Source organism: Alexandromys fortis, unplaced genomic scaffold, assembly GCF_014885135.2.
Source record: "Alexandromys fortis isolate MF-2015 unplaced genomic scaffold, M_Fortis_MF-2015_v1.1 scaffold_268, whole genome shotgun sequence".
Lineage (NCBI taxonomy): Eukaryota > Metazoa > Chordata > Mammalia > Rodentia > Cricetidae > Alexandromys > Alexandromys fortis.
In genome coordinates, this window is record NW_026068141.1 from 1,436,341 (window position 1) to 1,448,436 (window position 12,096).

Here is a 12,096-nt window from a genome sequence, read left to right on the forward strand (position 1 = left end):
GATACACAGATTAATAGAAATGGGTTAAATTAATATGTAAAAGCTAGCCGATAACAAGTTAGAGCTAATAGGCCAAGCAGTGATTTAATTAATAATAGTTTCTGAGTGGTTATTTTGGGGCTGAGCTGCTGAGCAGCTGGGAAGGAAACAAGTGGCCCTTCTTGTAACACCTGGCTACTGGCCAATCAGCATTTTATTGAACCAATACAAGTGACAAACCTTTACAGTGTACAAAAACATTATCCCACAGCAAGCGGATCCAAGAAAAAGAAATGGACAAAGGTTGGAAAAGACACTTCCTGTAGTACACCCAGATTTCTGGGTGTTTCTGGGCAGGGCTCACCCCTGGAGGAGGCCTGTGTTAGTCAGTCCTGTTCCAGAAATGGTTGGTTATTGCCTGGGAATAACCAGGGAGTCTGTTTGGGAATGATCTCAGCTGAATGTCCTGGAGGGTTGGCAGTTTGAGAACTGGAAGCTGTGGAAATCTGTACCCCTCAAAGCCAATCTAGGGAGGGTAGTTATACTGGTGTGAGTACCTCCCACAGTGGAGACCCCCGGTAAATGTTTAACTTTTTGAATTTGGCCTCCTTATCTATAAAATGAGATTGTGTCAATGATTTTTAAAGAGTTATCAGATATTAAATCTGTGACTTCTTCCTTGAGACCTGTCACAGGCCTTTTAAATTCCTTGTCTTGCAGTGTTTGAATTAATTCTCCTGGCTAAATAATTCTTAGACACAGCCTTTTTAAAAATCCTACTTATTTGGTAGTAAAATCAAGGCTACTTTTTTGTTGTTGTTGTTGTTGGTCGTGGATTCTCTTCTAGTCCTTATCACTTTCTTTCCTCCTCCAAACTAACCTGTCTCCCAGCCACATGGTCATGACTTTTTTTTCTGCTCCACTTTTAGGGATGGGAGGAGTTGAGTCATTATGCTGTAATTATCTTGAAATTTAAGTTGTTCTGGAGCACTGTAGTTTGATTGTTAATAAGCACTTGGTTTATTCTTTGAATATGAATTACAGTCTGGTATAGACTGACTTTATGTTTCTGGTAAAGACAGAGATCCTGGCTATCCTTGACACTCCTCAGCCAGTGGCCTGTTTCTACCAAGGCTCATTGTTCCATGTTTACCATCTCTCTTCTGTACATGGTGGAGCTGATGTCTTGCTGTCTTCTTCCCCCAGACCAAAATTCTGAGGTAATCAAAAGAGAATTTCCTATAGAATCAGACCAGAGAACTCCCAAGATCACAAGAAGTCTCAGCTATCATTCCCTCAGGCTGACCTCAACATTTCCCCATACATGGATACACAATTTCTCCAGGAAATTTTTCCACAATAATAGGTTGATTAGGATGGTCCCCAGTTGAGTTTTGTGGGGAGGGAAATTGCTTTGTATAGAGAAAGCTATGACAGCTGGATTACAACCCTAAGAAAACCAATAAAAACATGCTGCATCCTTGGGCAAGATATACCAACTCTCTGAGCCCCACATTCTTTGTGTACAAGATGGAATAATCACAGCATTTACTCTTGTGAAGAATGACTGGGAGGATCCTGTGAAGGATGAAGGGGAGAGGAGGGCAGGAGTCACTGGGACTGCTCGATTGCAGTGTAGATCTGACAGCAGGGGAAAGGGAAAGAATGTAATAAATGAGAAGTGGACAGCAGCTTTACAGTGCTCCCACCCTGTGGGGATAGTGAGCCCCTGCCCGCTGCCTGATGGCCTGGAGGACGAGGTGTGTGAAGTAGTATGCTTCATTAGGTTATTTTTAGTTTATAATGAGCTCATCAGGACATGTCCCATCATAAACCAAGGAACATTTGTCCTTAGTTTATGGAAATAGGATGAAATGTCTTTAGTACCACAGGCTGCTTTATTTTTTTTTTTTGCACATATCTTTTCATAGTTGTCTCATTTTTCTTCAGCTGCCTAGAAATATCCTTTTGAAGTGACTGTAGTATAAACGAGGAAACTGGGCTTGGGAAGTTTAAATAACTTGCCCAAGGTCACAGATTAGTAAGTGGAAGAGCCGCATTTTAGACTTGAACCCATCTGCTTCCGGAGCCCGTGTTCTAACTATATTATCTATTGTTCCATTTGGTTCTGGCCTTGCTTTATAGATCTTGTTATGGGGTAGTGTGCATGATTGGCACATTCCAAGAAGTATTGGTAAAGCCATTTCATTACACAACCCACATGTATATAGATTGCTGGTAATCTTGAAAGGGGGTTAGTGGCTTCAAACTGTACTTTAGCAATGGCTGGTTCTCTTCCTGCCCTTGTGCCATTGTCCTCTATCTACCATTCCTTGTAGGACCATTTATTGTTCAGGCAAATTCAGCAAACCGTCTCTTCTTGTTACATATGTAAGCATATCATAGTGTAGAGTGCACTTGTAAGTCCAGCTGCTGGATTTGACTAACCAACAATGAGGCTGTAGCAGAAGGTGTGAAATTCAGGACTGAGGCCACATTGGCCTCAGATTCCAGGTCTAGCAGGCCTGCTGCTTCATTTGTCTGAGTCTCTGCTTTATAATCTATAAAACCCAGGTAATAACACTAAGGCCACTGGAGTGTTGTGACATTCACCAAGTTAATGCACAACAGCATGCATCAGCTTAGAGCCTGGCACTCGGAAGGAGCTCTGAAGCTGTTATTATTTCTGAAGCAGAAAAGATGTTAGCATCAGATGATAAGGTAGATACAGTTGAGCAGCATATCACTATACCATGGATAACAAGGTCCTCCATATATCTTTGTCTTGCTTTATTTTCTTCATACACTTATGCGATCTTGTACATTTATTTACTGTCTGTTTTCCCTTTGCTAGAATGTGAGTGCTTTGGGAAGATAGAGGAAGAGCTTTGTCTATTTTATTCATCTATGTATCCCTAGCCCCAGGAACAGGGCTTAGCATGTAGTAAGTATGTAATATAGGACCAGTGTTTGCAGTATAAATGAGTATGAGCATCTGCTATATGCACCCTGCTCTTCCTGGTGCTATTGCGTATCATCTAATATGTTCATATAATCCTTTGGGGTCCTAGGTTATCATCCCTGTTTTGTCATAGAGCAAGGACATTCTTTGGTTCTCTGTGCCTAGTGTCGCACAGTCAGTAAGTGAAGGTCACTTTTCCCTAGAGCCTAAGCTTGTAGCTGATGTGCTATCTTCCTCAGTAGATGATGGCCCCTTTTAGTTTCTTGCCCCTTTTTGGTGCTGGGTGTGGAAACGAACTTTGCACGTGCTTGACAAGTGCTTACCACTGATTTATACCCTAGACCTCCATTATTTATTTTCTGTGTTATTGACAACTTAAAATAGTTTAGTACCTACATATTCTTTTCCTTAACCAGCGTCTACCATTTGTTCTTTGTGGAAGACAGTATTTTAAGAACACTTACTTTTCATTGCTTGTGGTGTATATGCTACAGCACATGTGTGGAGGAGTTGGTCCTCTCCTGCTGTCATGTGGTTCTAGGAATCACACTCAGGTTGTCAGGCTTGGTAGTAAGTGCATTTACCAGCTGAGCCATCTTAATGGACCAAGAGGCGACATTTTAAACCTAACCCACTCCTAGTTCTGTGTTCAATAGATGAGAAAGTAGTAGTAATAATGTTTATGAACCGTCACTGTGTACCATCACGGTTACTGACTTATTTAATTCTCTCAAGTACAATTAGACATGTTTGACAGACAGGGAAACCAAGACAAACTTAGACATGGAAGATCTGGTCCTCAAATCCCGCCAGTGTCTTCAGACCTTCCTCAAGTACTTCTCCAGATGACAGCTGCAGTTCAGAGAGCAAAAGCCAGTGTCCATGGTCACTCTGACTAATGGTGGCAGAGCAGAGGTTAGAGGTCAGCTGTCACTTGTCCACTAAACCTGTACTCATTCATGTTTGTGGGAGCCTCAGCAAGGGTTCTGTCCACTTAGTCCAGGGATTGGGTTCTGGTCCTTCTAGCTGAGTGAGAAGAAAATAGGTGATGTAATGGAGACCGTGCAGCAGGCAGCTGGAGTTAGGACTCATTCTTTTTCTTTCTGTTATGCTTACCTGGACTTTAGTCAGTGTACAGTCCTTTGAATGCATGTGGCCAGTTGTGTCCCTAAGGAAGACTAAAAATTAGCTTAGGTGGTAGAAAGCCTTCTCAAATGTATGATTCTCTTTAGTCTGTTGTCTTTATAAGACATTAATGTATGCAAGATAGGTTAATGGGGGGATACTTAGAAACAGGAAATCCGGCTGGGCTGCATAAACAAAAACATTTCCTTCAGGTCTCATAGCCCCAAAGCATTGAGCAGCTCCTTCCAGCAAACAATGAAGCAGGGCATGTGTCTACTGCTGACTGTGGGGGAGGCTCCTAGCTGCCCAGTGACGGGGTGGCAAGCTTTCTCTCTGGAATTATCAGAGACGTGTTTTGATGTGCTGTTCCGTGGAATGCAGCTGCCTTCTTCGCTTTCTGCCCCTTGCTATTGGAAAGAAGTCCAGGCCTCTGTGGCCCGTTGCCTGCTGCTGCCCTCTCTTTCTGTTCATTTCCTTTCTTGGTAGTACCTGAGTCCTGAACCTAGGACTTCCCTCCATTGAGCCCTTAGTTTTTGCTTTGAGGCGGGCTCTCACAAAGTTGCCCAGACGAGCCTTGAACTTACTCTGTATAGTCCAGGAAGATCTTAAACATGGCAGCCCTCTCCTGTTAGCCTCCCAAGTAATCAAGATTATAGGCTATGCCACCAGGCTTGGCCTCTGTCCTTCTACCTACCTTCACTGCTTTCTGTTGATTCTGTGAACAAAAGCTTCAAGGAACCAAATCCTTTTCAAGTGTTTTTTCCCTCACCCCTCACATCCTATTGTCCCTAGGTCTTGGAGATTCTGTGGTTAGAATAATTAGTGTAGCCACCCTGTGTAGCGCTCCTGCAGCGCATATGTGCTGGCAGTGTGCCAGGGCCTTGCCACCCATCATTTCATTTCATCCTTGCATCCTCCTCTTACTAGTAGCCATACTCACGCTGAACATGAAGAAACCGAGTTTGGAAAGGTTGAGTCTACTATGCAGAGTTCTAGAGCCAACAAGTGGCAGAGCTCTAGGATGAGCTCATTTTTCTGTGTGTGTGTGTGTGTGTGTGTGTGTGTGTGTTTTGGTTTTTTGAGACAGGGTTTCTCTGTGGTTTTTGAGCCTGTCCTGGAACTAGCTCTGTAGACCAGGCTGGTCTCAAATCATTTTTCTGTGTTTAATGCCACCTTTTAAGTAACCAAAGACATCATAGTGGGGTTTTGCTGTAATGACCCAACTTAGCAGGGATTTCCCTGGCTGGTGTATAGCATTGTACATATGTCCTGTTTGGTAGAAACAATGAGAAGTATCATTTCAGCCAGTGGGTTTTTCTGTGTGTTGGTTACCAGCAGGGCATGCCCTCTGCTTATTGTTCATGGGAACATGCTCAAGGAATTCTGAAGGAAGGCCCCCATCCAGGATGTTACTGGAAGACCTGCTTGGCGGAATTTGTACAAACAAAGTATGACCCTGCCAGCTCAGCCAAAACTCCTGCATCATGCTGGGAGGGCTGTTTGACCCTAGTGGAAAAAACTGCTGTCTTCATCACCCAGCCAAGAAGCTGCTATGGGGTGGGTCTCCAGCTTCCCTCTCTCTGCCCAGGGGTTTCCACATAGTTTCCCTCTGCTTAGATATGGTGTGCACATTGCTGTCTATACAAAATACAGGCCCAGTCAGATCTCCTTTAGCTTTTGAGCTCTTTTGTGGTGTTTCACATTGTTTGTAAAAGAATTTGCTAAAATTCCTCCCTTAAAAATAGTTATGAGCCAAGCAGTGGTGGTGGCACACACCTTTAATCCCAGAGGAATGGAGACTGGTGGATCTCTGAGTTCGAGGCCAGCATGGTCTACAGAGCAAGTTCCAGGACAGCCAGGGCTGTACAAAGAAACCCTGTCTCAAAAAACAAACAAATTGATAAAATACGCATTAAAAATTGTCAGTTTGTGTCAATGCTTTTCATCTTATAAAGCTGAAACTGTGTATATAAAAGAGTTACACACACACACACACACACACACACACACACACACACACACACACACGAGATCCCTGGAAACCATTCTGCTTTCAGCCTCTGACTACTTTAGGAATCTTATAGAGATGGAGTCATGCAGTGTGTGTCTGTCTGAGCTGATTTTATTTCACTTGGGTTTATCAATGTATGCATGTATCAGAATTACGTTCCTCTTGAAGGCTGGCTAACAGTCCATTGCATATGATTTAGTATGACACTGTGTGGTTTTGAACCTGTCAGCCCTGCCAGCCTCCTCACTTTGGGTGTCCTTACCTCCTGCTCTCTCCACTCTAGTCATAATACCTTTTTTCAGTGTCTGGGGAACGACTAGGCATGCCTCTCTGTAGTGTGTGTCAGCTAGCACAGGACCTGGTGGCATGCAGTGGAAGGGCCTCAGCCGTTGCTTGAGAAGCAAATGGGCACAATGTAGAGTGGACAGTCAGGCGCCTGGAACACAACCGTGAGTCCACTCCCAGAGCCCCATGAATGTGAGCTGCAGATGATCTGATGTATTAATCACTGGACTGGAAAGGGATTAAGATATTTCCATAATATAATGTGGTATGTTTCTTTTCTAAAACAGATGTGCTCTTGTTGCTTCATGAGGAAGCAATTAAATGTGTTTGATTAAGACATCCATAAACACTCTCATGTATTTGAGGCTACTATGCTGCCGTCTCTCTCGGTACTTTCTCCTTGTTGTATCTGCTTCTCTGAACTAGTCTCTGCGATGTCATTTTCTGTCCTCTTTGATTAAGTAGCTTTCTCATGGATGACTGTCTTCAGGGTACTGTTGCCCTAGGTGTCTGCTCTTGTAATTACTGTGCAGTACAAGCTCAGTATCCAGCAGTGCAGCTGCCCTTCTTCCTTTTGACCCTTCCTGTGCCCAATATCCAGCTTTCTCACCTTTCCCCATTCTGACTGCATCTCCCTCTTCTTTTCCCAATATAGTTTTTGACAGTTGGCTGTGACTGTCAATCCTAAAGCATGTTTTTATTTGAAAATGTCAGTAATAGTTATACACTGTTACACTTAGAAACTGCTGTTAGTTTGTGGTAATAACATTTATGTAAAATAATACATTGTATTAAGGCTACCTTACATGTAATGATAACATTTTTTATATAACCTTTTATTCTTGAGGCTTTTCGAGTCCCAATTTATGCTTCTATAAAATGTGTGGGATTTTTCCATTTGAAATATAAACAAAGCAGTGAGAAGCTGGTTAACTTTCTTTATTAAAGGTTTTTCAATGTGGGATACCTATTGCAGATTCTGTATGAAACACAAGATTGAAGTACTTTAAGAAGATCTTTTTGGAGAGGTTTAAAAGGTTTCTTCCAGCCTTAGCTTCGTTTCTTTTCTGCTCCTCCTAGTATTTCAGCAGGATTAGGTTTTTTGAATCAGTGGATCAAGTTTTAATTTCCTGCTCCTTCTTTATACTGACATATGCTTTGGCAAAACAAAAAAGGGACCTAAACATGTCAGCATGATTTTCATTCAGTGAATTAAAAACCATAAAAGTAACAAGATCAGATCCAAATCCCTAAACTCCTGACATGGTGGTTTTGTCCTTTTCAGTCCCAAGCTTCGTATTACGACTTTGAAAGCTTTCTGCCTGGAAGCAAAAGTTCATGATTTATTTGAAATAGATTACAAGGATACAGGCCAGAAAGATCTAGGTTTGAATCCCAGTCTTGTCACTCAAACCTGTGGGCCGGTCACTTAACATCACTGAGACTCAGTTTTTTGCTTAGGAAAAATGGGACTCTTAATTTGAGGAGGGGTTTGGAGGTGCTTAGTGATCACATAATTTGACTGTCTGCTTTGTCTTTAGAGACTGCCTTTATTTAAATTCTTTTGGTCATGGAAGAAAACAATATGTAGATGCCACGAAATATTTACCATGTGTCCTCCCTCGCCGGCACACTGAGCATGTACCCAGAACTTGGGAGAGTTCTGCCATTGAATCACTACTACCATGCCTTGAACTTGGTACTGTGCTTGCTCAGCTCATCCAGGATTGTTGATCTCAGGGGCAGAGGAGTTTGTTATAAAATCAGTCAATGACTTTTGAGACAGGCCATTCTGGGTTTGACTTCAAATAATATTCCAAATTTAGGCTGGGCCTGGCAGCATATGTCTGTAATCGTAGCACTTGGGAGATTGTGGGTGACATAGTGAGACCCTGTCTCAAAGATCTCCAAATAGCAACAAAGATACCACATTTGGTTGGACCTGATTTTCTTCACCTATAAAAATGGGGTTTTGGTGGCTAGTGTTATTTGAATTGACACAGAATCATCAGAGAGGAGAGAGCCTCAACTGAAAAAATGCCTCCGGAAGATCAGACTATAGTCAAGCCTGGGACATTGATAGAGGAGGGCCCAGCCCATTGGGAATGGCTCTATCCTTGAACTTGTGGTCCTGGGTTCCATAAGAAGGCAGGCTGAGGAAGCCAGTAAGCAGCACCCCTCCATAGTGTCTTTATTAGCTCCTGCCTACAGGTTCCTATGGTTTGAGTTCCTATCCTGACTTCCTTCAGTGATGAATAGTGATGATGAAGTATAAGCCAAATAAGCCCTTTCCTCCCAAGTTACTTTTGGTTGTGGTATTTCATCACAGCAATAGTAACCTCACTAGGACAGGTTCATGATCTAGTAAGACCATCCAGGATATAGCTTTCAAGCCTTCATCTCTTGTTACTCCTTTTATTGTTATCTGCTCTTCTGGTTCCTCAAATGAAACACCTCAAAGCTTTTACACATGCTTTTTCTTGGAAATCCTGTTTGCCCTGCCAGCACTAGAAACTTGAACTTACTCTTCAGATCTAGTTAGGATAGTGTAAATTATGCTGCAGTGACAAGCAGTCTCCTATCTCTATGGTTTAGAACACTTCACCATGGATGATAACAATAGACATGTATTTCTCAAACTACACATTAGGTACTCTTCTTTATAATCATCTTGGGCTGATGGACACTCTATCTCAGCTTGTACAGAGAAACAAATGTGACCTGGAAGCTTCTGCCCTGAGCTGATGCCCAACATTTTTACACACATTTTCTTAAATCATGCAAGTTGTGTAGTGTAATTTTAGGGTCGGAACATGCATTCCTCCTTGTGCCTATGAGCAAGACACCCAAAGCAGTGGTGAGTTGACCTAGTGACCTGACACATTTAGATGTCATTTCTCTAGGACAGGTCTGTTGAGCTGCTCCTCTGTGCCCCCCTTTCTTTTTTACTTTGATCACGACAGCACTTATCACACTCTGATGAATGTCTTCTTGCCTTTCTCCTTAGCTAAATTCTGTAGGAGCGGGATGAAGAGAATAGCTTCATCCAAATCCATTATCTCAGTTCTTAGCACTCAGTGTTTACAAGATGGAGAAAGGAAGGCAGGACATTAATGCTGGACTGTGTTGCTAGGTTGTTATAATGATTAAATGTGAAATAGTAATGACTGTGTGTGGTAAAATGCCTTTCTTAATGGTTCACGCTCATTGTTGTGATGATGAAGATGCTGACAATAAAAACTGACATTTATCTGAATGATGCACGCCTTTAATCCCAGCGCTCAGGACGCAGTGGCAGCCAGAGCCACGCATGCAAGCACACGCAAGCAAAACAAAACCAGACTGATAGCATTCACCAAGCCCTGATAGGTTGCTGAATACTTTCAAAGGTGCTTCCTGAGTCAACTGGTGCTGTGGTTGTTATGTGTTTCAGGAGACTCATGCTCTATCTTGGGTTTGAGGTGATTCCTAACTATTTAGTCATAGTAATTGGGATGGTGAAGGTTAGTTTTGAGGTGATTCCTCAGTGTTATAATAATCAGGAGCTGAAAGTTGAGTGATGTAGAGGTTTAGCAATAACATTATTTCTTTAGTGTCCCTCATTTGCATTGCTGTGGAATGGAAAAGAACATTTTAGAGGAAGGGAAAGCTAATTGTGGCTAATTGGTTCCTTTTATTGAACATTTCAAATGTGTCAGGGTCAATGGTAAATGTTCATTTAATCCGTCCCACCTGTTGGGTTCCTGGTAGACAGCTGAGGTTTTGAGAAGATATGTCTGCATCTTGTAAGTAGCTTGGCTGAGTGTTGATTCTGGGTCCACCTCGCCTGTCTGGTTCCGTAATGTCTCTTACTTGGATTTACCAGATAACTCAAAGGGAACTAAGCATGTATATTGGCATCTGTCAGGAGTGTGAAGATTGTCAGCTAACAGATCAAAGCTGTAGACTGTTGAGCTAGTGAACAGAATGGTGTTAAATTCTTGACTGGTAGTCATCATCTTACAGAAAAAATAGTTTGGTTCAATTTTTGTGTGTGTGTGTGCTTTTTTTCAGAGTAACCAGAGAACACAGAGAAATGCTGGTAAAACTGGCCAAACAGAGCACCAACAAGGCCAAAGAAAGTTTACGGAAGGTTCGCACTAATGCAATGAACAAGCTGAAGAAATCAAAGGACAAAGCCTCGGAGGACACCATCAGGCTCATAGAGAAACAGGTACTGTTGCCAACAGATGTAGTGTTTCTGTGTCTGACCCAGGGAATCTGTGTACTCCTATCTGTTGAAATAGGAGTGGCGGCGGGGCTGCGTCCCCAACACCCCGGCTGCTTGGCTAGCTCATGCCCGAAATAACAACACACAAACTGTATTCATTTAAGAACTGCTTGGCCCATGAACCCTAGCCCTTATAGGCTAATTCTCGCACCTGGACTAGCTCATTTCAAATGATGTGTGTAAGCACCCCAAGGTGCACTTACCCGGAAGATTCTAACCTACGTCCATCCTGGCCTCAGAGCACAGAGCTATCGTGTCTATCCGGCAGAGCTGAGCATGGCGTCTCTCTAGGAGCAGAGCAGAGTCTGACCTCACTTCCTCTTCCGCCCGGAATTCTATTCTGTTTACTCCTCCCATCTATGTTCTAACCTATCAGGGCCAGCCAAGCAGTTTCTTTTATTGCTCAGCCAATGAAATCAACAGATTGATATGACACTCCCACATCACCTATCTGAGGCAGGGACAACAAAACAGAATGCCTCTGGTCATTTCATTTACACGATCAACACTAAGTCCCTGTTCTAAGTCTAGCCTTGTAGACCCCGGAAGGATCCACAGGAGAGGAGAAGAGGCTGTTGATCCTAGGTTGTGTGCTAGGCTCTGTGCTGGACACTTTACTTCATTTCCCCCATCACTACAAAACCGAATTAGAGACTGGAAGAACAGCCAAGTGCCTAGCATCCACAAGGCCTTGCATTCAGTCCCCACCGCTGAAACAGCAGCAGGATTGTAAGAGGAGAGTGAGGAGACCTGGTTGGGGAAATTTGGGAACTTGTTCAAGCTCTTGCTGATAGTGGTAGAGATGGGATCCAGACCTAGGGCTGCCTGCCTTGCTGTCTAGCTTTCTGAGTGTGGAGGAGTGAGTTGCTGTGTCCTCTTTGTGCCCTGGAGTGCAGTAGTAAAAGGTCAGGGCCATGTAGACCAGCAAGAGCAGAGTGTGGTGATGGAAAGAACATTTTCCACTTGGACCAGCAGGGCTTAATCCTAGTCAAGGCAATGAGTAAGAAAACAGAGTGACCACATCCTAAAAGGTCTTATATACCAGGTGGGGAATTTGAATGTGAACAATGTCAAGAGCATTTCCACATTGGCTATGCATCTGTGTCAGTAACCAGGAGCCACAATAATGATGCATAACCAGCTGCCTAAAACTGGATGATTTCATTTCTTAGTCTCCTTTCTGTGGGCCAGCTTGGGCCAGATAGTTCTAGGTTGGACTTGTGAGCTCAGCTTCAGACCACAGATCGGGCTCAAGTTTGCTTTATATATCACAATCTTCCAGTGTCAACAAGTGCCCAGAACATCCTTTCTTGGCAACAGTAGGTGCCAGGACTATAAATCCAACCACCTAAGTTCATTTCAGGGACCTGATCAAGTCCCTTCTCATTGGCTAAGCCAGATAGTATTGCTGCTGAGAAGTATCTACTTACTTCATAGAGTGTGAAGGGTGTATATGAACATTTG

General features: G+C 43.1%; 1 protein-coding gene across 3 annotated transcripts in view; it reads left to right on the plus strand.

Annotated features, from left to right (window-relative positions):
• The window catches only part of Mrrf (mitochondrial ribosome recycling factor), a 68,354-nt gene that overhangs the window by 45,686 nt on the left and 10,572 nt on the right, over positions 1-12,096 (plus strand). For all 3 annotated transcript variants that reach the window (XM_050126802.1, XM_050126800.1, XM_050126801.1), the window contains one exon: positions 10,416-10,575. In XM_050126802.1, the coding sequence (XP_049982759.1) occupies positions 10,416-10,575 (160 nt within the window). The remainder of the gene's footprint in view (positions 1-10,415; positions 10,576-12,096) is intronic.